The sequence below is a fragment of the Panthera pardus genome, unplaced genomic scaffold, assembly GCF_024362965.1.
Source record: "Panthera pardus isolate Hobbes unplaced genomic scaffold, ASM2436296v1 HiC_scaffold_8, whole genome shotgun sequence".
Lineage (NCBI taxonomy): Eukaryota > Metazoa > Chordata > Mammalia > Carnivora > Felidae > Panthera > Panthera pardus.
Window position 1 is genome coordinate 123,208,101 of NW_026527013.1, and position 26,742 is coordinate 123,234,842.

Genomic DNA, 26,742 nt, shown 5'->3' on the forward strand with positions numbered 1-26,742 from the left:
TACAAAATGTAGCAATGTTCCAAAGAGGCAAAATGCAATGTGAGTAGTTTGTATGTTACCAGAGGAAAACAAGATAGGCTGTTAATAATTGCAGATCCCACTCTAGGGATTATATGTCTACCAGCCTCTGAGTGTCCAAGGATTTTGTTTTGCCCCAATAACAACAACAACAACAACAACAACAACAACAGCAGCAGCAACAACAACAACGACAAAACAATAGCTAACACTTGGTGGGTGAGTACTTACTTTGTGCCAGACACTGTATATATATTAACTCATTTAGTCCTCACAACAACTATATGAATTTGCTGTTATTGTCTCTACAGTTGAAGTGACTGAGGTGCAAAGAGATTAATTAACTCACTCTAGATTATACTAGTAATAAATGGACAGAGTTAGGATTAAAATCTAGGCTGTCTGGCTCCAGAGTCTATGCTATTAACCACTCTGTTTTCTTTCCTCCTAGCCAATCGCTTCCTTGATCACTTCAAACATTAGGAACTACCAGTATGTCAGCAACATGGTTTAAGTAGTATGAACAGGAAATAAAAGAAGGTGTTATTTCTTTTCCCTTCTCTTGGGTTATCAATAAAAATATTTCCCAAAATATTCAGCAAAGTTCCTCTTACATCTTCTTGGCAGGAAAATCAGATTGCCATAATTGGTTTCCAGTCATGGGTTGAAGCAGAAGGGGCAAAATTCCACCTTCTCTGAGTACATTGCTTTTCTTTATCTGGACCAAATGATGGTTCTCTTAGCAAGGAATAAGTGGATAAGCCCATTGGTAAGACCACCAACAATGTCTGCCACAAACATAATCAAACCATGAGACCAATGCAGTCAATGAGAGTGTACTTCAGGAAGAGCACTGGACTGGATTCTATTCTCAATCTGCCGTTCAGTAGCTACATGATCTCGGCAACTTATTTAGCCTCTCTGAACCTATTTCTTCATATAAAACTTGTGCATACTATACCTTAAGATTGTATAAGAATTTAAGACAATACAAAGTGCCTAGCACACTGTCATTTAATAAGTTACAGTTGTTAAAGTTATGTTACTTTCCACATGTTAAATATAAAATTACCATATGATTACATCAATTCCATTCCCAGGTATATACCCAAAAGAACTGAAAGCAGGGACTCAAGCAGATATTTGTACACTCATGTACATACATAACAGAATTATTCGCAAGAGCCAAGAGGTAGAAACAAATGTCCATTGATGGATGAATGAAATGTCATGTGTACATTAGAATATTATTCATACATATACCACTGGAATATTATTGCAATAGAATAGAATATTATTCAGCCTGGAAAAAGAAACTCTGACACATGCTACAATATGGGAGAAGCTTGAAGACATCATGCTCAGTGAAATAATAGACACAAAAGGGCAAACATTATACAACCCCACTTACATGAGCTACATGGAGCAGTCAAATTCTTAGAGACACAAAAGCAGAATGGTGGTTGTCAAGCGCTGGGGGGAGGAAAGAGTGAGGTTCTTATTTAATGGACACAGAGATTCTGATCTGATTAATAAAAAGTTCTGGATATGGAGAGTGGCAGTGGATGTGCCACATTGTGAATGTACCTCATGCTACTGGATTGTATGCTTCACGTGGTTCAAATGACAAATTTCATGTTATGTATTTTTACCCCAAAAAAGTTAAAAACAAAACAAAAAGAAAACATTGAAAAAAGTCCTTTGTCACTTACTAGATCTGTGACCTGAGGCAAATTATATAACCTACTCAAGCCTCAGTTTCCTCATCTATAGAATGGGAAAAATAATAGTACCTACTTCCTAGGTTTATCACGCAATTAAAATGAGATGACTTGGTAAAGTACTACTTTGTCTTAAGTTTAATTCTTCCTAGCTTCAAAGGAATATTCTTTTTAAAAAAAATTTTTTTTAACGTTTATTTATTTTTGAGACAGAGAGAGACAGAGCATGAATGGGGGAGGGTCAGAGAGAGGGAGACACAGAATATGAAACAGGCTCCAGGCTCTGAGCTGTTAGCACGGAGCCCGACGCGGGGCTCGAACTCACGGACCGTGAGATCATGACCTGAGCCGAAGTCGGCCGCTTAACCGACTGAGCCACCCAGGCGCCCCTCAAAGGAATATTCTAATATTCTATTCTAATTCTAATTCTAGAATATTCTAATTCTAAAACTTGTGGAAGTCCTTAGTACTTTACTTAGCAAAATTGTTACTATGGCAGAGAGAAAATGTGCATTTAAAAAATTTTTTTAATATTTATTTATTTTGTGTGTGTGTGTGTGTGTGAGAGAGAGAGAGAGAGAGAGAGAGCGAGCATGAGCAGATGAGGGGCAGAGAGAGAGGGAGACACAGAATCCGAAGCAGGATCCAGGCTCTGAGCTGTCAGCACAGAGCCCGACACGGGGCTCGAACTCACGGACCATGAGATCATGACCTGAGCCGAAGTCAGATGCTTAATCAACTGAGCCACCCAGGTGCCCCAAAAATGTGCATTTTTAATTTGACTGGATCGTATGCTAGGAGTACGTTTAGTTTTATAAGAAATTGTCACAGTTTCTTCCAAAGCAGGCATACCATTTTGCATTCCCAGCAGGAATGAATGAGAGTTCCTGTTACTCCACATCCTCTCCAAGCTTTGGAGTGGTCAGTGTTCAGGCTTTTAGCCATTCTAATAAGTATATAGTGGTATCACGTTCTTTTAATTTGCAATTCCCTAATGACAATGATGTATAGCATATTTTTACATTTATTTGCCTTCTGTATATCTTCTTTGGTGGGGTATTTGTTAAGGTCTATAGACTATTTTTTTGAGTTTATTTATTGAGAGAGAGAGAGAGAGAGAGAGAGAGACAGCACAAGCAGGGGAGAAGTAGAGAGAGAGGAGAGAAAGCATCCCAAGCAGGATCTGCACTGTCAGAGAGGAGCCTGATGCGGGGCTTGAGCTGGCAAACTTTGAGATCATGACCTGAGTCAAAACCAAGAGTCAGACACTTAACCAACTGAGCTACCCAGGCACCCCTGTAAACTATTTTTTAATTGGGGTGTTTGTTTTCTTAGTGTTAAGAGTTCTTTGTATCTTTTGGTAACAGTCTGTTACCAGATATATCTTTTGCAAATGTTTCCCCCAGTCTGTGGTTGTCTTTTCATTCACTTGATTGTGTCTTTCACAGAGTTTTTAATTTTAATGAAGTCAAGCTTATCAATTCTTTCTTATATGGATTGTGTCATTGGTGTGGCATCTAAAAAGTCATCACCATACCGTCTTGTGTTATCTTCTAGGAGGTTTTTTTTTTCTTGTTTATTTATTTTGAGATAGAGTGAGCATGTGTGGGAGGGGCAGAGAGAGGGAAAGAGAATCCCAAGCAGGCTCTTCGACATCAGCACAGAGGCTGACTCAGGGCTCGAACCCAAGAACTGTGAGATCATGACCTGAGCCAAAAATCAAGAGTCAGACACTTAAACCAACTGAGCTTCCCAGGAGCCCTGATCTTCTAGGAGTTTTGTAGTGTTTGCATTTTACATTCAGGTCTGAGATTGATTTTAACTTAGTGTTTGTGAAGGGTCTAAAGTCTGTGTCTAGATTCACTTTTTTTTTGCATGTAGATGTCTAGTTGTTCCAGGACCATATCTTTGCTTCACTTTATTGTCTTTGCTCCTTTGTCAAACATCAGTTAACTGTATTTGTGTAGGTATTTTTGTGGAATCTCTGTTCCATTGATCTTTTTGTTTATTCATTTGTCAATACCACAGTGTCTTGGTTGCTGTAGCTTTATAGTAAATCTTGGAGTAAGTCAATGTCACTTCTCTAACTTTGTTGTTCTCCTTCAACATCAGTTGACTATTCTGGGTCTTTGCCTCTCCATATAAACTTAAGAACCAGTTTGTAGACACAATAATTTCCTGGGATTTTGACTGGCCTTGCACTGGTTCTATACATAAAGTTTGAGAGAAAAAATTGACATCTTGACAATATTGAGTCTTCTTATCCATAAACATAGAACATCTCTCCATTAATTTAGTTCTTTGATGCTTTTCATTAGAGTTTTATAGTTTTGTACATAATTTGTCAGATTTATACCTAAGTATTTCATTTTGGGAAGATGTTCATATAAATAGTAATGTGTGTTTAATTTCAAAGTGAACTTTTATTTTATTTTATTTTAAATGTTTTATTTATTTTTGAGACAGAGAGAGAGCAGGGGAGGGGCAGAGAGAGAGACACACACAGAATCTGAAGCAGGCTCCAGGCTCCGAGCTGTCATCACAGAGCCCGACACAGGGCTTGAATTCATAGACTGCAAGATCATGACCTGAACCAAAGTCAGATGTCCAACTGACTGAGCCACCCAGGTGCCCCAAAGTGAACTTTTAAATTGCCAGTAAATGTGAAAGTGATTGACTCTTACAGAATAACCTTGTATCCTGTAACCTTGCTATAATCACTTACTAGTTCCAGGAGTTTTCTTGTCCATTCTTTCATATTTTCTACATGGCAGATCATGTCATCTGCAAAGACAGTTGTGTTTCTTCTAATTTAGTATACTTTTAATTTCCTTTATTCATTTTATTGCTTAGCGAGGACTTCCAATATGACATTGAAAAGTGGTGGTGAAAGGGGATATCCTTGCTTTGTAGCAGATATTAGTGGGAAAGCTTCATGTTTCTCACCACTATCTATGTAATGTTCCATGTAAGCTTGGAAAGGCTGTGTATTCTGCTGTTGTTGAATAAAGTAGTATATAGTTAAACATTTTATTCAGGGATTGAGAATGTTGTTGAGTTTATCTATGTCCTTATGATTTTCTCCCTGCTATATTTAGAGGGGTATTGAAGTCTTCAATTATAATAGCGGATTCATCTATTTCTCCTCACAGTTCTATTAGTTTTTGCCTTACACAGTTTGACAGTTTGCTGTTACACACATATATGTTAAGGATTGTTTGTTTTCTATCATTATGTAATGACCCTCTTTATCCCTGATCATTTTTTCTTGCTCTGAAGTCTGCTCTATCTGAAATAAATATGGCTACTCCTGCTTTCTTTTGATTCGTGTTAGCACAGTACATCTTTCTCCATCCATTTACTTTTTTTTTTTAATTTTTTTTAATGTTTATTTTAGAGAGAGAAAGACAGAACACAAGCAGGGGAGGGGCAGAGAGAGAGGAAGACACAGAATCTAAAGCAGCTCCAGGCTCTGAGCTGTCAGCACAGAGCCCAATATGGGACTCGAACTCATGGACCATGAGATCATGACCTGAGCCGAAGTTGGATGCTTAACCAACTGAGCCACCCAGGCGCCCCTTCATTCTTTCTTCTCTTTGCTTCTCACTTTTTCAAATCTCTATTGTTACATCCTCAAGCTCAGAGATTCTTTCCTCAGCTCCGTCCAGTCTACCAATGAGTTCATCAAAGGCATTCTTCATTTTTTAATGTTTTTTTTTTTTTATCTCTAGCATTTCTGTCTTAAGAATTTCCATCTCTCTGCTTATGTTACCCATCTGTTCTTGCATGCTGTCTACTTTATCTATTAGAGTCCTTAGAATATTAATCATAGTTGTTTTAAACTCCCAGTTTGGCAATTCCAAGATCTCTGCTATATAGGATTCAGATTTTGATTCTTGTTCTGTCTCTTCAAACTGTTTTATGTCTTTTAGTGTGTCTTATAATTTTTTCTTGATAGTTGGACAAAATGTACTGGGTAAAGTACATCATGGGTACTGGGTGAAGAACTGCTATAAATAGGCCACTAGCAATGCAGTAGTAAAATGTGAGGGTAGGGAAGAATTCTATTGTCCTATGATTAGGTCTAAGTCTTCTAGTGAGGCTGTAACACTGGTGAACTTCACACATGCTTCTTTGTCTTACACATACCTCCCCCACCCCCAACCTTTAGGTGGTATAGGACAGCTAGCACATGCTGGAGTTGGGAATTTTCCTTCCCAAGGATACTATAAGCTCTGATAAAACTCCAGCAGATTAGGCACTGGTTAGATAGTTTCTCCTGAAGGAAGACATTGTCCAAACAAACAAACAAACACCCCAAAATGAGCAGGTATACTTAAAAATGGTTCCTTTTTGATACAAAAATACAAATTCAAAGGGGCATATGCATCCCAGTGTTTACAGAAAAATTATCAACAATAGCCAAATTATGGAAAGAAATCAAATGCCCATCAACTGATGAATGAATAAAGATGTGGTGAGTGTGTGTGATGAAATATTACTCAACCATCAAAAAGAATAAAAGCTTGTTATTTGCAATGACATGGATGAAGCTAGAGTTTATTATGCTAAGCAAAATAAGTCAGTCAGAGAAAGACAAATACTATATGGTTTCACTCACATGTGGAATTTAAGAAACAAAACAGATGAACATAGGGGAAGGGAAAATAAAAGAGAGGGAAACAAACCATAAGAGACTCTTAACTGTAGAGAACAAACTGAGGGTTGATGGAGGGGAAGTGGGAGGGAGACGGGCTAAATGGGTGCTGGGTATTAAGGTGTGCACTTGTTGTGTTGAGGACTCAGTATCATATGTAAGTGATGAATCACTACATTCTACTCCTGAAACCAATATTACACTATATGTTAGCTAACTAGAATTTAAATAACATTTTTTAAAATAAAAAAATAAAAAATAAAATAAAAATCGTTCCTTTTCCCTTGCAGAAAGCACCTAGGAATTATTCTCTAATATATACTTACTGGAAGCTGGTAGACCTGCAGAAGGCAAAACTGCCTAAAGGTTGGGGGCCCTGCCAATGACTGGGTCTCCCTGGAGTTCTTGGTTCTCAGATGTGTCAACCCTGAGGCTCCAGCAATTTGTCAGTTATAATTCAGATTTCCTTACTTGGTCCTGGTTTCCACAAAGGTTGCTACTCTTGAGTTTCTACTCCTGTAAATTATAATTCTCTGGATTAGCCTGTCCTAGAATCAACCATTTCTCCAAGTTCTGATTCCTTTTAGTGGAGAATGATATTTGGAAAGAAGATCTGAGGGCTGTGCTCCTTGGTCCTGAGGTATTGTTGCTTTAGTCTCTCTCAGAAAAATATGTAATTATATCCACACACACACACACACATGTATACATGAACATACATTATATCTATATCTGTCCATGTACATATATGTGAAACACATGAGTTCACACTAATATCTCTAACTCAGATCTCCCATCCAAGTACTAACAAGGCCCGACCCTGCTTAGCTTCCAAGATCAGACGAGATCAGGTGCATCAGGGTGGTATGGCCGTAGACTCTCTAACTCAAATCTAACACCACTGGGTTCAATCCCCCTTTCCATATTTGTAACTCGCTCCCCTGCTAGTGAGAAGTCTGTCTCATAATGGGAGATTTCAAACACATGTCACTCAGTTAATTAAGTAGACCCAAAATTAATAAGGGTATAGAGAATTTGAACAGAACAAAATTTGATCTAAGGGGTATTTATAAATAAAGAACATCTAAAGTAATTAGCAAATAAATTTGTCAAATGTGGAGCACTTGGGTGGCTCAGTCAGTTAAGTGTCCAACCCTTGATTTTGGCTCAGGTCATGATCTCAGGGTCGTGAGATCAAGGCCACCATCTGGCTCTGGGCTGAGCATGTAGCCTGCTTAAGATTCTTTCTCTGTCTACAGTTCATGCTATCTCTCTTAAAAAAAAAAAAAAAAAAAGGAAAAACTTGTGAAATACAACTATAGTATTTAAAAGGACATTTATAGCTTTAACATATATATGGGGGGCTCCTCGGGGTCTCAGTCAGTTAAACATCCAACTCTTTTTTTTTTTTTAATTTTTTTTTTTAATGTTTATTTATCTTTGAGACAGAGACAGACAGACCATGAACGGCGGAGGGTCAGAGAGAGAGGGAGACACAGAATCGGAAGCAGGCCCCAGGCTCTGAGCTGTCAGCACAGAGCCCGACGCGGGGCTCGAACTCACGAACCATGAGATCATGACCTGAGCCGAAGTCGGAGGCTCAACCGACTGAGCCACCCAGGCACCCCTAAACATCCAACTCTTGATTTTGGCTCAGGTCATGATCTTGCCATTTGTGGATTCGAACCCCCCATCAGGCTCCGCGATGACAGGCGAGACGTGCTTGAGATTCTCTCTCTCTCTTTCTCTCTGCCTCCCTTTCTCTCTGCCCCTCCCCACTCATGTGTGTGTTCTCTCTCTCAAATAAAAATAAAATAAAAATAAACATATATGTGGATATGGATATGGAAAATTAATTAGTTAAATGTACAACTCAAGAAGTTAGAAAAGCAAACAACAGAGAAGTACAAAAATATTTAAGGACGGGAATAAAAGAAGAGTAATTTATTACACAGAAAATATGAGAGGAACAACAAAAGACTGATTCTTTGAAAGACTAATTAAACAGATATATTTTTGAGCACAATGATCAAGAAAAAATACAGAAGAGGAGAAATATTAAGTGTCAAAATGAGGGGTGCCTGGCTGGCTCAGTTGATGGAGCATATGGCTCTTTTTTTTTTTTAATTTTTTTTTTAACGTTTATTTATTTTTGGGACAGAGAGAGACAGAGCACGAACAGGGGAGGGGCAGAGAGAGAGGGAGACACAGAATCGGAAGCAGGCTCCAGGCTCTGAGCCATCAGCCCAGAGCCCGACGCGGGGCTCGAACTCACGGACCGCGAGATCGTGACCTGAGCTGAAGTCAGATGCTTAACCGGCTGAGCCACCCAGGCGCCCCTGTGGAGCATATGGCTCTTGATCTAGGGTTGTGGGTTTAAGCCCCATGTTGGGTATAAAGATTACATAGATAGATAGATAGATAGATAGATAGATAGATAGATAGATAGATAGATTACATAGATAGATAGATAGATAGATAGATAGATAGATAGATAAAAACTTAAAAAAAAAAAGAATCAAAATGATGAGCCACTTGGCTGGCTCATTTGGTAGAACATGCCACTCTCAGTCTTGTGGTTGTGAGTTTGAGTTCCACATTGTGAGTAGAAGATACTTAAAAAAAAAAAAAGACCAAAATGAGGACATATTTACAGATATCACAAGCATTTTTAAAAATCAAAAATTATGAAAAATTTTATACCTAAGAATTGGGTAACATGAACAAAAAGGACAATTTCCTTGAAAAAATCAAGCTATCAAAACTAAATCAAGAAATGGAAAAAAAACCAAACAAACCTATGAACACTGGATAAACTGCATCAGTAGTCAAGTGTACCTACAAAACAAAATACACAACACACTCTTTCAGAGAAGTTCTACCTAACTTTCAAGGAATAGGTAAATAATACTTCTCTTACACGAACTGTTCTAGAAAACAACAACAACAAAAAAAGATAAGTTATCTAACTTATTTTGTGAGGCTGGGATATCTTGAAACCAATAAAAGACAATGTAAGAATTGAAAATTGTAAAACAATTCCATTTACAATCTTAGATTAAAAATTCTAAGTAAAATACCAGCAAATGGAATCCTACAATGTATATTTAAATATCAAGCCTAAGTTGGGTGTATCCCAGCAATACAAAGATTGTTTAATGAAAGAAAAACCTATTAAGGAATCTACTTTGTTAGAAAGGGGAAGGAGAAAAAATATGATTATTTCAATAGATTCAGGAAAACCCATTTGCTAAAACTCAACATTCATTCAAAATTTTAAAACTTAAAAATTTTCAGCCAATTTGGAATAAAAGAGACTCTCCTAACTTGATAAAGGGTATCTAGAAAATAACCTACAATAATTCTTTATGGCAAATCATTAGAAATGAAGAAGTGTTTGCTATCAGTCTTTTTTTTTTTTTTTTGCCTTTGAATATTTTTAAATTTAATTATTTATGTTTTCTTTGAGATAGAGAAAGAGAGAGAGAGAAGGGCAGAGAGAGAGAGAGAGAGAAACAGAGAGACAGAGACAGAGACAGAGATAGAGTATCCCAAGTAGGCTCCTCACTGTCAGCATAGAGCCTGACTGGGGGATTGAACTCATGAACTGTAAGATCATGGGCCAAGATCAAGAGTCAGACGCTTAACTTACTGAGCTACCTAAGTGCCCCTGTTATCAGTTTTTAAAATTGAATATTGTGCTGAAGGTCTTAGAAGATTAAGACAAATGTGAGAATACATTCATTGAAAAGAAAGAAGTAAAACTGCCATTATTTGTAGATGATTCAAGTGTCCACATAAAAAATCTGGTCAAATCTACCAAAAATTGAAACTAATGAGAGTTCAGCAAAGTTGCTGGAATAAAAATATCAGTAGATGGGCTTAGAGGGTATTATGTTAAGTGACTAAATCAGACTGAGAAAGAAATACTATGTGATTCCACTAATAAATGGAATGTTAAGGAAAAAAAAGAATAAACAAAGAGCAGAATCAGAACTATAAACACAAACTGATGGTTGCCAGAGAGGAAGGGGCAGGAGGTTGGGCAAAATGGGTGAAGGGGAGAGGGAAATACAGCCCTTCAGTTATGGAATGAGTAAATCACGGGAATAAAAACAGAGCATAAGGAATACAATGGTATTGTACAGCAATATAATGGGACAGATAGTAGTTACACTTGTGGTGAACTTGTGGTGAACGTATAAGTTTGTCAAGGGACGCCTGGGTGGATCAGTCAGTTAAGCATCTGACTCTTGATTTCAGCTCAGATTGAGCCCCACGTCGGGCTTGTTGCTGTCAGTGCAGAGCCTACTTGGGATTCTTTCTCTCACTCTCTCTCTCTGCCCCTCCCACACTCTCTTTCTCTCTTAAAAATAAACATTAAAAAAAAACAATTTGTCAAATCACTAGGTTTTACACCTGAAACTAACACTGTGTCAACTATACTCAATTAAAAAAAAAAAAAAAAAGTCAATAGTATTCCTATATACCACCAATACAGTTAGAATATAATTTAAATGAAATAACTAACTTTCAATAGCAAGGAAATTTATAACTGTAAAAGATATTTATAAAGGAAATTATAAATTAGAAACTTGTACTTAAGGTTTATCCATGGATGAGTGCCTGGGTGGTTCAGTCAGTTAAGCGTCTGACTCTTGGTTTGGGCTCAGGTCATGATCTCATGAGTTCAAGCCCAGAGTCAGGCTTTGTGCTGACAGTGCGGAGCCTGCTTGGGATTCTCTCTCTCTCTCTCTCTCTCTCTCTCTCTCTCTCCCTCTCTCCCCCTTCCCTGCTCATGCTGTCTCTGTCTCTCTCAAAATAAATAAACTTTAAAAAAAAAAAAAAAGGGAGATTTATCCATGGAGACAGATGTGATCCTAGTTCATTTATTTAACTCCTGTGTACTACACCATAATTTATGTATTCTCTTGTTTCATGGACATTTGGGTGGTTTTCAATTCTTTTATGTTACAAGCAATGCTACTGCAACAAGATTTTTTTTTAAATATTTATTTATTTTGAGAGAGAGAGAGAGAGAGAGAGAGCATGAGTGGGAGGAGGGGCAGAGGGAGAGGGAGACCCAGAATCTGAAGTAGGTCCAGGCTCTGAACTGTCAGCACAGAGCCCAACTGCAGGGCTTGAACTCATAAACCGTGAGATCATGACCTCAGTCCAACACTTAACTGACTGAGCACCCAGGCACCCTTGCAACAAACAGTTTTAATAGATAGCTCCTTGGGATCATATGCAGAATTTTTTTCTAGAATATTTCTAGATGTACAATTGCTAGTTATGGAGTATGACCCTTTTTCAACTTAAAAAAAAGTTGTTTTTTTTTTTACATTTTATTTATTTTTGAGAGAGAGACAGACAGAGCACAAGTGGGGGAGGGGCAGAGAGAGAGTGGGAGACACAGAATCTGAAGCAGGCTCCAGGCTCCAAGCTGTCAGCACAGAGCCCAATGCAGGGCTTGAACCCACAAACCATGAGATCATGACCCAAGCTGAAGGTGGACGCTTAACCAACTGAGCCACCCAGACGCCCCAACCCTTTTTCAACTTTTTGATATTGTCAACTTGCTCTCCAAAGTGATTTGAAGTATCACCAGCAGCAGTCTATACATGTTCCTACCACTTCACTTCTTCCTCCTTAACTCTCGTGTTGTCAAACTGGTTACATTCCCACCACCCCCCCCGCCCCCCCCCCCCCCCCCCCCCGCCATCTGATAGTTATAAATGGCATCTCACTGCAAATCCCAAAAGAATGTAGACTCCCTAGGAATTATAATTTTTTCTTCCCTGCTGTTTCCTTAGGGTTACAGTTGTGCTGGTCCCTTTGTACGTACTCAAATATTTGTGGAGGAAATGAGTGAATGAAGATTCACTAGTAAGGCTGAGCATCCATGATGTGTTTATAGCTCACCAATATGTTAAAGAGGAAGCTCAAGGTATGGAAAACAAGACTATTATTATTATTACACTTGGTGTTTAAATTTTCAATATAAAATCCAGTGTGTCAACTGAGGGGAAAGTATAAATCAGGCTGCTTTAATGAGACAGAGACTGTCAGACTGTCAAAAGGAGAGTAACAGGGACCGCCCAAGCAATAGAAAAGGCACTGGGCCTGGGAATCCAAAGACCTTAGCCCAATCTCCTTCCAATTTAGGATTGAAACTTCATATATATGGTTAGATTACTTAACCTCCCTGAATCTCAGGTGTCGTCATCTTAAAATAGAGACAATGATAATAATACCCATTTGGAATCCTGAGCAGAGAACACAGAGTTCACTAACTGGACCTTAACATAAAAATAGCAACCACCACCTAACCTCAGACACCCCACCCCACACAAAATGCCTCAGTTGGCACAAAAACATTTTTATATTAGAGGTCTAGTGGAATCTATGAGCCAGATAGTACCACTACAGACCAAGTAGTAGAAAACTGGGTAGTTTCATCTGTGACATCTTCCAGCACAGCCTCAAATCCAAAGCTTCCAATTAGCTGGCATTTCTGGAACACTCTCATTCCAATCCTGCTCCCTGCTGATCTACCTATGAACCCTCTCGATTATGTAACTTGGAAGCCCTGTTTGGCTGAACACAACCCACTATATCCCTCAACCTATTTCTGAATAGTTGCTGAACTTTGTTTCCTCCCAAGGACACTCCTATTCTGAGCAGCCCTTGTAAGGAGGTTCTTCTTTCTTTCACTGTTCATGCACCCCAGCACTGAGATATGGCCACTAGCTTGTGGAAAATCCCAGTTTTCTGGGGACTGACTATTATAAATTTTGGGGGTTATCTTTAAGAAAAATATTATAAAATTATAAATACAAACATCTTCTGATACTTCTGTCTTTCACCTTGTGGGTCACTGTGCCACATTCATTGAGGACATAGGAAACCTCTACATGACCACGATATGAAGGAGGGCGTGAGTCATCCAAAACTCCAGCTTACAAGATCTTTTCCTTCCTCAGTGCCAATGACTCTCACCACACAGCATCTGAGCAAAGCACTACTTGATCACCCGATGGACCTTGTTATAATTAGCAACAGTTCCAACTCTGAAATCCTAAATTTAAACTGTCCATTCTCTGACTACAACTCCCTGTCATGTAAAAGATTTCCATTAATTTTTTCTCCATTTGATCAGCTCCCCTCTGACATTACTTCCTTTCTCTTCCTGACTATATACTAGGCCACTAAGTAGGGTGGGGTGAGGCACCTAGGGTAAAACTTTAAGGAGGCACTCATGTTCACGGTCATGCAAGTACAGGGTATACATTATGTGTCATGATGTATTAATTTCTCACCATGACACTGAACTTTCTTGAACCCTTGCTCTTCTGTCCACAAGCTCTGTAAAACCACAGTCCTTGGTTTGGATTCATGCAATCATTCAAGGTCTCTCCCAAGCAACTGAATATGACTGAGCAAGTGATACACCACTACAGATGAAGGAAAATGCAAAGTACTGATCCTCATTCCAGGTCAGCCCTCAACTCTACCAGCAATCCTTTTGCATGTTTGTAGAACACTGTTTTTTCCCTTCCCTGCAGCAGTATGGCAGACATTGTTAGTTGTCAGCTCAATTAATACCCATTCTCTTCCTTAGTCATAGCATCTCAATTTATTGCAAGTGGCAATATGCCTAGCTAAAAGACAACTTCATTTCAGCCATGGGAAGCCATTGTGGTATAAACTGAAGTTGGGTAGGTCTTCTAGTAAAGCTCCTTAAAAGCAATACTGATGACAGAAGAGAAGCTGCTGTGTACCTGTTGTGCTCTTTTTTACCCTTTCCCTTCTCAACCCCCTGCTTTCTGCCTGGAACAAGCATCTTGGAACGTGTGGCATTTTGAAGATGGAAGCCATTGTAAGGATGGCAGAGGAAAACAAAAGGAGACTGGGTTCTTTGTGACAGCAAGGAGCTTCCAGACCTGCCCTGGAATACCTCCATCTCTATGTGAAAAAAAAAAACAACAACAAAAAAACACAACTTTATCCAGTTTCAGGCACCAGTATTTCTGCTCAAACACAACTTTACCTGGTAATGCAGACAGTCATCCCAAATTTTCAGTGTTCCCTTAAAGTCTTTATTCTGCCATATTAAGTCAATTAAGTGCCAGACTCTTGGTTTCAGCTCTGGTCATGATCTCACAGTTTTGTGAGACTGAGCCCCACTGTGCTGACAGCAAGGAGCCTGCTTGGGATTCTCTCTCTCCCTCTCTCCTCTCCTGCTCCCTCATACACACACACACACTCTCTCTCTCAAAATAAAAAACTTTAGAAAAAGAAAAATATCAAGGTCATCACATGCTAAAGCACCGAAACTCCTGCCCTCAAAGACTTCATTTCCCGCCTATCTCAGTAACTTTCTTCTGTCCAAGGCAAAGCATTGTAACCAGGCTTAGCTAACCTCACCTTGTGCTTCCTCAGAACTGCCTCCTAACATCCTTTCTCTCTCCACTATAGGTAACATCTCCCTGTCTCTCCATTCTGGCCTTACAGATACCTAAATCTCTCGCTTTAAAAACAAAACAAAAAACTCACAATAATCCTTACAACCCCACGACTCCCATTAACTACGATCCTAGGCCTTTCCTTTCTTTCCCATGCAAAAAAAGCGGAGTCCGTGTGTGCCAGCTTCTCTCTCCAACTGCCCATGTACCAGCCCACAGACGACTTCCCCAGGCCCTCTGTTCCTCACTCTCCCAACCCATGGCGCCCTAACTGCCAGAGCCTCTGCACCCCTGCTTTTACTCTCCGCAGCGGTAGGGGCTGGAGCGCCCCTCCCTTATGAATCGCCTACTTTCAGGTCCACACGGTCCAGGCTAGCTTCCTCCTTCCTCTCTCCTTCTCCTCCGTCAGCTCCTCTTCCTTCGTGTCAGCGGTGTTAGGCCCAAGAAGGAAGACCAGGGGCTCAGAGCAGGGGAGACAAGCTGTCTTCACCGAACACACTCAAATGGAAGGGACAGTCCGGGAGAGCGAGTGGGACAGGGAACCGACCGGTCCTCCGGAAGCGCCAACAGCAGGGCGTCCAGGCGCCGGAGCGAGCATGGTGCCGAAAACTGCTCCAAGGCTTCTCCAGGTGTCCTTGGGAGGAGCAGTCAGGCTCCGATCCTCGCCCAGGGCGCATGCGTGAGCCATCTGTGGGAGGCCCGCGCAGCGCGCGGAGCCGATAAAAGTGGGAGCCAAGGCCCAGGTGTCAGAGACGTTTCGGGTTGTGGAGGTTGGCTTAGAGCAGGTGGGCGTACCGAACACGGTGAGTGGTGGGGTTGGGTGCCGAGGGAGTGGAGGCGACTGACTTGCAGGACAGGGAGTGGGGTGTGAGTCGTGGGTAAAGAGAGGCTGGGTCCCCCAGGATGGGCTCCTCTGGACCGGGGAAGGGGCGCGGTGGGCACGCCCGAGAGGCTGAGGACGAGGGCGCTGCAGGCCAGGCCTAAGTGATGGCCCTGGAGTGGAGCTCCTGGGCACAGCCCGTCACGTTCGAGGCGCTACGGCAAGTTCTCTCCTGGCCTCAGTCTTCACTCCGTGCTGCTGCTGCTGCTGCTGCTGCTGCTGCTGCTGCTGCTGCTTGGGGAAGCCGAGACTTGTTTGTGCGAGATGCGGCCCGGGCTTGTGGGCAACGCTGCCCAGGTCCCCAACGCCGCGCAGCCCTGTGTCCGCGATCCCAGGCCAGCCAGAAGAGGTGAGGACCCTTCCACCCAGACTTGGAATTCTGGAAGGGAAACAGGAGAACTTCTCCGTTAACTGTAGTGTATGACACTTGAGTGCGACTGCCCCTTCCTAAATATGAACACCTGTCTTTCAGCCTAGGACATGAACGCCTCTTCAGAAAACGCACATTTCGAGGGCAGTAACGCCAGACCCTTTTTTTATGTGCACGCCATGGGCCAGCAGCCTTACCTGAGTCCGTGGTGCCAGAGTCCCACCTATAATCCATTCTCTGTTCCTGGGGCAGGTAAGCAGTCCAAGAAGTTCAGTGCGGTTAGAGACCCTACCCCCTAAAGCAACGCCTGAGGTTTTCTAATACTTGAATCCATGATCTCCCTTTCCTCACTCTGTCCTGACACAGAAGAGATTATGGCAGCACATAGGGGCAGTGTTTGAAGTTCACCATTTTAATAGGTAACATTTGACTTCTAGCTATATGCCGGTTATTCTGCTAAATACTGGACGTAGGTTCTCTCATTTGACCTCAACAACCTGATGGACTAGGTATTATTGCTGTCTTTGTTTCACAAATGGGGGAACTGAGGCTTGGAGTCTGGGACTTGCCCAGAGTTACACAGGAGTCAAACCAAAATTTTATTAAACTAGTCTAGTAGAGGGACCTAGAGCTCCTAGTCCCTATAATTTTTTTTTAACAAGGCCTAAAGATTCTAAGAGCTATTATGGTAAGGTCAAAAAAAAGTACTCTGGGAGAAGTATGGCAAAACTTAAATGTTTGGGAGGTGGACATCTAGGATTTCATGCATTACGGGGTGGAAGAGGGCTTTAGGCAGTGCAGGAGAATCCATGGGGTGATTCTCCCTTCTCACACCTCCAGTAGCAAAGATAATGTTAAACCTATTCTTCTGTGTACCCTGTTGTAGATGAAGCATGTTGTGTATCTTATGCAACTGTTTTCCAAGGAGAAAACTAGGTGTGATAAGGATTTGAGTTCATCAGTCACTGATCCCACATGAGTAGAATTTTTAGTCCAAGGAGCTCCTGGTGGCAGCCGTTTTATAGCTGTAGTCTGAGCAATAAGGAATTCTGCCAGCATATGGTCTACGGACTTCAGCTCCTCCCTGTCTCCAGCAAGACGGCCCACTTGACATATTTTGGACTTGTACCTCCACATGAGCTTAAAGAAATTTTTATATATAAGCATTCCGTTAGCTCTATTTCTCTGGTGATCCCCTAATTAATACAGATGTTGAAATGTGATTTTGGAATGGTAGATGAAGGAATTATATCAGGAAAACTCTTGAGGTCAGAGGGTGGGAAATTCCTAAAAGAAATGCATATTGTACCTTAAACTTTCTTTGAATTAAAAGGCTGAGATTCCATACTTGTGCAGTTTGTTCATGTGATTCACTTTCAGGTTTGTTTATTTATTTAAAGTTTGAGAGAGAGTGTCCATACAAGCAGGAGAGCGGCAGAGAGAGAATCCCAAGCAGACTCCATGCTGTCAGTGCAGAGCTGGAGGCAGGCTTGATCTGGCAAACTGTGACATCATGACCTGAGCCAAAATCAAGACTCAGACACCTAACCAACTGAGTCACTCAGGCACCCTTCACCTTCAGGTTTAAAATATTTGTCCTAAGAGTTGTGATTTAGAATTAAAGTGGTGAGTACTGGAAGTAGGACTCAGATTTGTATTGCTTATTTGCTTGTTTGTTTTAATTGCAATCAAACTCAGAGACTTTAGGAATTACTGTCTTGTGTAACCTAGAACTGCAAGAAAGAAGCCACTTCAGGTTGGCTAAATAGGGAATCAAAAGACATAATCCAGGGGCGCCTGGGTGGCTCAGTCGGTTGAGCGTCCGACTTCGGCTCAGGTCATGATCTCACGGTCCGTGAGTTTGAGCCCCGCGTCGGGCTCTGTGCTGACAGCTCAGAGCCTGGAGCCTGCTTCCGATTCTGTGTCTCCCTCTCTCTGACCCTCCCCCGTTCATGCTCTGTCTCTCTCCATCTCAAAAATAAATAAACATTAAAAAAAAAATTAAAAAAAAAAGACATAATCCATATTAGTACTTATTTCCCTTTATTTCTAGGTTTTGAGTTTCTCTGTATTAATCTCATACTTAGCCATTTCAAAGTGGCAAAGATGGTTACAGCATTCCTAGGCCTGTAATGATTTTATGGCTAGGGGTCTCAGAGAAGAGCCCACTCTTCCAGTAGATTCAGTGAGTTCCAAAGCTCACTGTCAGTGGTCTGGCTTTGTCACATGCCCTCCTTGTTCTACTTACCAAGCCAGGAATATGGACCAGTCTCCTTAATCAGTCTAGGTTATAGTCCCCATGTTGAAGGTGTATAAGCCAGTCATATTCCATTTGGACATAGAAGGTCTCTCCATTTTCAAAGGAGCTTGAAGGGCCTATTGCCAAGAGACGAATGGATGCCAGTATGGAAAGATAAATGTTGACTATAGATTCACTGAGGATAATTTACATCATTTTTGGATAAAGTTAGTTAAGTAGGAAATGAGAGGAATGTATTAGAACTTGTCAAATAGCTGGATAAAATTGTGTATTAAACACATTTGCATTTCCTTGATGACAGATGATGTGAAGCATGTTTTCATATGTATATTTAGCAAGTTTTGTCTGTGTATTTTCTTTGGTGAGGTGTCTGTTAAGGTCTGAAGCCTCTTTTTTAATCAGGTTCTTTTCTTTTTTCTTTCTTTCTTTTTTTTTTAAGTTTATTTATTTTGAGAGACACAGAGGCAGCATGAGCAGGGGAGGGGCAGACAGGGTGGGAGAGAGAATCCCAAGCAGGCTCCACACTGTCAGCACAGAGCCTGATGTGGGGCTTGAATTCATGAACCACAAGATCATGAGCTGAGCCAAAATCAAGAGTCAGATGGATGTTTAACTGGCTGAGCCACTCAGGCACCCCCTAATTGGGTTATTTTCTTAATGTTTTAAGGGTTCTTTGTATATTTTGGGTAACTGTCCTTTATCAGTATTTTCTCCCAGTCTGTGACTTTTCACTCAGTTGACAGTATCAGTATCTCTTGCAGAGTTTTAAATTTTAATGAAGTCAGCTTTCAGTTCTTTCTTGCATGCATCATATATGCCACTAGTATTTTGTATAAGAAGTCATCACTATACTTAAGGACATACAGGTTTTCTGTTATCTTCTAGGTCTTATAGTTTCTGCATTTTACATTGAGGTTTGTGGTCCATTTTGAGTTAATTTTTGTGAAGGGTGTTTAAGGTCTTTTTCTAGAATCACTTTTTGCACGTGTATGTTCAGTTGTTCCAGGATGGTTCATTGAAAAGACCATCTTTGCTCCATTGTTTTGTCTTTGCTCCTTTGTCAAACATTGGTTAATTACACAGGTCTGGGTGTGGGCTCTCCAGTCTATCCTATTGATCTGTTGGTAACTTCTTAAGTGTTTGGTAGTCTTCAATGGGCCCTTCTGGGCCTGTACTTTTTGTTCTAGAAGGTTATCAGTTGATTTTTTTCTTTAATAGATATAGGTCTATGCAGATGTCCATTTCTACTTGTATGAGTCTAGCAAACTCTGTCTTTCAAGGAATTGGTCCATTTTGTGTAGGTTATGAAAGCTGTGGTAATAGAGTTCATAGTATTCCTTCCATCTTTTTAATGTCCATGGGATCTGAAGTGGCACCCTCTTTCATTTCTGATACTAGTCATTTGTGTCTTCCCCTTTTTCACTCAGTGAGCTGGCTGGTGGTTTATCAACTTTATTGATCTTTTCAATGAACCAGCTTTTTTATTTTATTTTTTTATTGATTCTGTTGTCAATTTCATTAATTCTGCTTTAACTTTTATTTTCTTATTCTTTGAATTTAATTTGCTCTTTATTTTCTAGTTTCTGAGATAGAGATTATATAATTGATTTTCAAATCTTTTCAATTTTGTAAATTTCCCTCTAATCATTACTTCCATGTCATCCAACAAATTTTGACAAGTTCTATTTCATTTAGTTCAAAAATCTTTTTCTTTCTTTTTTTTTTTTTTTGAGTAGGCTTTGTGCTTATCACAGAGCCCAGTGCCAGTGCCACTCATGACCCTGAGATCAAGACCTGAGGTGAGACCAAGAGTTGGACGCTTAACTGACTGACTCACTCGGCACCCCTAGCTCAAAATCTTTAAATTTCTCCTGAGATTTCTTCATTGACTCAGTGTTACTTAGTGTTTAATCTCAAAGTATTAGGTGATTTTACAGCTATCCTTGTTTTCTATATTCAGTTGTAGGCTAAGAGCAGACACTGTATGATTAATATACTTTTTAATTTGTAAAAGTGTTTTTTTATGGCCCACAGTATGTACTGTCTTGGTGAGTGCTCCATGTGGGTGTGAGATGTGTATTCTGTTGAATAAAGAAGTCTGCGGATGTCCATTATTTCCAGTTGGTTAAGCGTACTGTTGAGTTCAGCTGTCCTTACTGATTTTGTACACCTGCCACATCTGTCCTATTCTGATACAGGAGTATTAAAATCTCCTAGTGGTAATAGTGGGTCATTCTATTTCTCCATGTATTTCTATCACTTTTGGCCTCACATAGTTTCACCCTCTGTTAAGGGCATGCACTTTAGGGAGGGATTGTTAACGTTTCAGTGAAGAATTGATGTTTCATGTAATGCCACTCTTTATCCCTGACCACTTTCCTTGGTCTGAAGTCTGCTCTGTCTGAAAGAAATACAGCTTGTCCCCTTTCTTTTGATTAGTATTAACACGGTACATCTTTTTCCATTCCTGTCTTCATATTTAAAGTGAATTTTTTTTTTTTGTAGACAATACAGTTTTTGCCTTTTAGGGTGTCTTGTAATGTTTTATTAATTGCCAGGCATTCTGTACTGCATAAAAGGAAGTGCTCTAAATAGGCTTTTAGTGACATGGTAAGTTGTGGAGGTAGGACAGGGACCATTGTGCTATGGTTATAGAAGGACTGTGATTTTAGGTCTCAGTCTTTTAGTGAGATTGTGCCTTTGGACTATGAACTATGCCTTCTCCCATTGGGCAGGGAAGGGTGGTTAGGGTGGTTTGAGATAAGTATTTGCTTACACCCTGATCAGTTAGGCTCTGGTCAACTAGCTTGTCCTGAGGTCTGGTGTTAGTGTTGGCTGGAGTTCTCCTTGTGTATGTCACAGTGGTTCCTCTTCTCTCCTCTTCCTGTGGGATCTTTCTCCTAGATTTAATGTAAGAAACTGGTTGAGCTACTGTAGATAAAATTCAAAAAAAGCAAAGGGCAGCAGGGGATGGGGGAGGATTCCCTATGAATGGATCCCCTTGAAGTTTTTAACAATCAGATTTGTTCTCCTTGAGCCTGCAATTTGTCAGGAACAATAGTTCAGGCTTCCCTGTCCCACTACTAATTCCCATGGAATTTTTATCTCTTGGGTTTATACCCCTCTAAGTTGCACTTATCTGCATTCACATATCTCTCCAACACTGGGGTAGCACTTTGCCTATAACCTACTGCTATGAAGGGTCTGGGAAGAATTCTTGATTTTTTCAGTTCACCTTTTTACTTTGTGTGGAGTAAATGACTTCCAAACTTCTTACATATCCAGAATCAAACTCTACCAGCTTTTAATATTAATTAGACATGCAGTACTCATAGGTGTGCAATTGAAATAGAGGGACAAATTCATGCTTTTATAAATAGGCTGATTTTGATTCAATATTAAGTTCTGTTTGCATCCATTCCCTCCTTTGTATAATAAGATGAATTAGTTTTCTTTTGACATTGGCCAACATCTCCCCATTTCTCCCACCACCCAGCCCCTGGCAACCACCATTCTACTGTTTCTGAGTTCATCTTTTCTAGATTTTACATATAGGTGAGATGATATGGCATTTGACTTCCTTTATTGAACTGACTTCTCTTAGGAAAAGCCCTCAAGGTCCATCTGTTATCACAAGTGGCAAGATTTCCATTTAAAAAACAAAAGGTTGGGGCACCTGGGTGGCTCAGCGGGTTAAGCATCTGACTTTGGCTCAGGTCATGATCTCATGGTTCATGAGTTCAAGTCCCACATCAGGCTCTGTGCTGACAGCTCAGAGCCTGGAGCCTGCTTTGGATTCTGTGTGTGTGTGTATCTCTCTCTGCCCCTCCCCAGCTCACGCGTGCGCCCTCTCTCTCTGTCTCTCTCTCTCAAAAATAAATAAACATTAAAAAATTTTTAAGAAAAAAAAAGCAAGTGGGCATGGGTGGCTCAGTCGGTTAAGTGTCTGACTTTGGCTCAGGTCATGATCTCACAGTTTGTGGGTTCGAGCCCTACATCGGGCTCTGTGCTGACATCTCAGAGCCTGGAGCCTGCTAAGGATTCTGTGTCTCCCTCTCTCTCTCTCTCTCTCTGCCCCCTCTCCCACTCATCTCTCTCTCTCAAAAATAAATAAACATTTAAAAAGTTAAAAAAAAAAAAAAAAAGAAAGAAATGTATTAGGGCACCTGGGTGGCTCAGTCAGTTAAACATCGACTCTTGATTTCAGTTCAGGTCTTAATCTCAAGGATGTGAGTTCAGGTCCTGCACTGGGCTTTGTACTGGGTGTGAAGCCTATTTAAAATGTGTGTGTGTATATATATATGTATACAGATACATATGTGTGTATAATATATATATATGTATGTATGTATATGTATATATATGTATGCATGTATATGTATATGTATATATATATATGTATATATATTATACACACACATACAGCTGTATACAGATACAGATGTATCTGTACACACACACACACACACACACACACACACAAAAGATTTTGGTAGCAGTTGGAAGAAGTAGGGAAGGAGGGATTTCCAGTAAAGTGAAGAGAAGTTGGCCTGTGGGGAATCCACATATGGCTAGAGCCTACAGGCTTAGTGGGACAGGGAGATGATACAGATACAAATCAGATAATAAGGGCCTTTATGGTACCCTAAAGAATGGGGTCATTGTTCCTCATTTCCTGAATGGCAGTGATAAGCCCTTCAAATACTGTGTCTGGAGTGAGGAGGGGTCACAGTTGAGTCAGAAATAAAATTCTGGGGGCACCTGGCTGGCTCAGTTGGTGGAGCATCTGACTCTTGATGCTCAGGGTCATGAGTTTGAGCCCCATGCCCCACAGTTGGGTAATCTCTACAGTTGGGTGTAGAGATTACTTAAGAAAAGAAAAAGATAATTCTGGAGGTAGTATGGACTACACACCTGTGAATGTCAGAGGGATGGGTAAAGGAAGTTACTAGTAGTTACTGAGGTAAAAACATAGGAGAGGACTTCAAAGTCCTTCGCATGGTAGAAGAGGGAAGGTATTACAAAGAGTAGCCATGGATTTTGATTAGTGAGTGACAAAACTTTAACACCTATGTTTTTGCAGTAAGTGGCTGAATAGGGTCCTGTAGTAGATTCTACTGGCAGAGATCTGCTATTATGGTATTTTGTTCCACTGTATGATATGGTACAACATATGGTAGGAAGTTATCTGAGTCATGAACTTCATTCTGTTGGCTTCTAACCTCTATAGACAGTGTTGAACTCCCAACGTGAGACTTATCTGTTTACTTTCAATACAGAAAGAAACCCATGAGCTTGTATGTATAAATACATCAGGCCAGGTCCGACAGGCATTTTGATGCAGTCTTAAACAGTGAAATTGAGTTCATAAGATCAACTTCACTATATTGAGTAAACTGCCTCATAAACACTGATCTGAGTATAATTACTGCTTTTATATACTAAGTAGAGGTTTTATCTTAACTTTGTTAATCGTATACATCTGTTTTGCAAAAGCAAATGCCTTTCCTTAAATGAATTTGTATGAGAGAAATGTGTCTGTCATTCCTGGCACCACTGCACTGTTTACCCCTAAAGAGTGGAAAATGGGGGAAGATGTGTGTATGTGTGAATGAATAGTGCTGAATGAACAGGTTTAGAAAGGCTTGTACATACAAAGGACTTTTGTTCTCCTTTGCTCTATAAGAGCTGACATAATTATTCTTTCTTCAGCCACAACAATCCGGAATTATGCTTAGTGGGTGCTTGGTCTCTTTGAAAAACCGCCACTACTAAGTAGGGGTGATTCATGATATGTTATCTGATGGTCTGGCAACCAGTCAGAACAGATGCCTGCTCTTGTAGTGAAGGAGGGTGCTGGAGGCCCCACTGTTCTGGTCATTGCCCTTTCACTTGTTGAATCCTGAGGGGAGAAAGTGGGGGGCCATTAGCTACCAACTAGCATGGAAGAAATGCCATATTTTAACACTTGGTGTGGCCACTTGGCTGTGTACTGGCTGAATGTTGGGACCAGCTGCAGGAGACAGAGTGACTACTGTATTCTCTTTCCAGGTTTCAGAAATGGAAGTCTGCATTTTCCATATTCAGTGGTACTCAGTGAGTATCCTGGCTTCCTTGTTCCTCAGTCACCATTGCCCACTACACTTAACCGACGACCTATGTTTTATAACACAGCACATTTCCAGCACTGTAGTGGCTATGGAAAGAAAAAGAAGACGAGAGAGACTCAGACTGAACCTCAGCAGGCTGAGAACATGACTCAGAAACAAGACACCCACTCAGAAGGTGATATGGTGACCAGTATCCCTACTTCTAATATTGACATAGAAATGGACGACATTCCTGAAGAAACAGATGGCGTTTTGTCTTCTGTTGCCCAAAAGAGGGAGCTACACGGTAAGAGCCCTTCTAATAACAGCCTGTATAGGACATCACCTCAAGGAAGCTATGCATCTGAGAAAGAGAAAATGAGACTAGAACAGAGCAAAGGATCCCTTGTAACGCAGTTCTTGAAGACTTTGAAGGAAACTATGCGTTTGTATGACCTAGCTTATGGTAAAGCCATGCCAGAGAAGATGGTGCAGGACAATAGGATTTCACAGAGTTCTTGGGAAAATAGAACTTTCCCTCATGAGGGTACAGAGGGCATTACATGTAAAGATGAAGAAAGCACTGTCTGGTTGGAGCAGTGTCATGATGTAAGACATGATGATGTGGTAAAGTTGGGCTCCATCATGAATATGAACTTGGGTAAAGAAAAAAGCTATGCAGCTGCTCCCCAATTCCTATCTTCTCCAGATGAGGCAAAAGACAGAGATAGAATCCAGGATACCCTGAACTCAAATCTGTGCCTGTCTTCTGGAGATGGCAATAAGCTCCAGCAGGAAAGGCCGGTCTGCTCCAGCAATAAAGCCATTGAGGACCTGAGCCTACAGTCCAATCCCAGAGTCCCCTTCGCATTGAGGAAAGCATGCTAGACAATGGTAGTGGGGGCCATGGCTTCCCTGTGAACATGAATGAAGTTGAAGTGATACAGAGCAACAGCTACCCTGAGAATTATGTCCCTCCTCCTATCTCGCTGGCCAAGTTCAACCAGGCTGATGGAGGCATTCAGTGTGATATGAGCCGGTGGCAGGATGCAGAGCTGGAGCAATCCCCTGAGCAAATGCTTTCCAAAGATGAGTCATGACCAGACTACAAAACTAAGGGATCACAGAGAAAGTCAATCAGGAATAGGAAATTGAACACAAATGAAGAAAAAATGACCATAAATGATGAGATTGAGGAGGAGTATCATGAGAACTTCAAAAAGTGTGCCAAAATTAAAAAGACTGTGAAAGGCAGAAAGCAGAAAACCCTGAGCAACTTCTCAAGTGGTAACATAGTGTATTTGTTGAAGAAAATGCTGCCTTGAACACTGTTCTTCCCGAGGATTCAGAAGACTGTGAGTTGGAAGAGGAAGTTGAAGGTGAAATGTATGAGGTAGAATGCCTCTTTGAAGAAGTTAGTCCACCAGACCCTATGAATTCCTCAAAAAGAAGGATTTATTGCAATGCCAGCAGGATAATCAGGATGCCACCTGAGTGGTCTCTCCCTCCTCAACTTATCGTCTGGCCCACCAGAAATAAGGACAGGTTAAAGCATGTTGAATATGAGAGCATCCCTATGATGTATGAAGTGACAGGACAGGATGGCAGGATCCAAAGGGAATGTATGATGGCCATGCAGAAGGGACTGGAGTCTAAGACAGCCTCTCACAAGTCATGGGAATGTAAGTGACTAATGGGCTGATCCTATTTGGTTGTCTGTGGTGGTTCCATACTGCATCCTGGAGGCAAAGGCAGCCGTACATCAATAGTATTTCTCCATTTTGAAAGTATGTTCTTAAACAATTATAGATGCCCATGTGTGCAGGATTGGCAGAGATCCCAAGTCTGAGGTCCTGCATTCCAGGAAATTGTAATGTAATTTGAAATAAAGAGCTGTAGCAGATGATGGAGAGCTGGTTGGTCTTAAAGGACAGTGGGGTTGAGAGAGCAAAGGAGAGATGGACATTGAGGTAGGTGGTTGCTGAGAATGGGCAGTCCAGTGGAGGCAGTGAATTGTGATACAAATTTGGGGACTGTGGTTTGAAGTGGGAATGGAGACAGCAGCATTGAGCTTATCAAATGGGCAGCCAGGGCAGGTCAAGTGTGTTTCAGGGATTGAGCTTGAGACCAGCCGGCCAGAGGGGAGACCTATGTTGAGTTGAGAAGGTAGGTCTAAGCAGAATGGGCTAAAGTAGTAGATATTTTCCTTTCTAGATGTTTTTCCTCTAGGCAATAAGGAGGTGCCAAAGCAAACTGAATAAAGGACAGGAAGAAATATG

The 26,742-nt window shown here is 40.9% G+C and overlaps 3 protein-coding genes across 8 annotated transcripts in view; 1 reads left to right on the forward strand and 2 right to left on the reverse strand.

Moving 5' to 3' along the window:
- LOC128775480 (circumsporozoite protein-like) overlaps positions 1 to 15,541 on the reverse strand; it is a 31,652-nt gene extending 16,111 nt beyond the window's left edge. Inside the window, exon 1 of the mRNA XM_053896738.1 lies at positions 15,412 to 15,541. Coding sequence (XP_053752713.1) covers positions 15,412 to 15,541 — 130 coding nt within the window. The remainder of the gene's footprint in view (positions 1 to 15,411) is intronic.
- LOC109263941 (retinitis pigmentosa 9 protein-like) overlaps positions 15,229 to 26,742 on the reverse strand; it is a 38,054-nt gene continuing 26,540 nt past the window's right edge. For 2 of the 6 annotated variants that reach the window (XR_002078479.2, XM_019443761.2), the window contains one exon: positions 15,229 to 16,123. The gene's annotated coding sequence lies outside the window, so the exon portion shown is untranslated. Of the gene's footprint in view, positions 16,124 to 20,896; positions 21,275 to 22,832; positions 24,277 to 26,742 lie in introns of those variants that run through there. The other 4 variants (XR_002078480.2, XM_019443762.2, XR_002078481.2 and 1 more) reach the window with 3 other exon arrangements.
- Positions 16,148 to 26,078, forward strand: LOC109263940 (bucky ball-like). Its single transcript, XM_019443757.2, has 2 exons — positions 16,148 to 16,366; positions 24,426 to 26,078. The coding sequence occupies exons 1-2, from the start codon at positions 16,225 to 16,227 to the stop codon at positions 25,349 to 25,351; spliced, it is 1,068 nt and encodes a 355-aa protein (XP_019299302.2). The 5' UTR covers positions 16,148 to 16,224; the 3' UTR covers positions 25,352 to 26,078.

Bases quoted from the DNA above. Each gene is read 5' to 3' on its own strand.
- LOC109263940 (XM_019443757.2), top strand. From the start codon at position 16,225: ATGAACGCCTCTTCAGAAAACGCACATTTCGAGGGCAGTAACGCCAGA. The intron at 16,367-24,425 runs GTAAGCAGTCCA...TTCTCTTTCCAG, and splicing joins ATTCTCTGTTCCTGGGGCAG to GTTTCAGAAATGGAAGTCTG.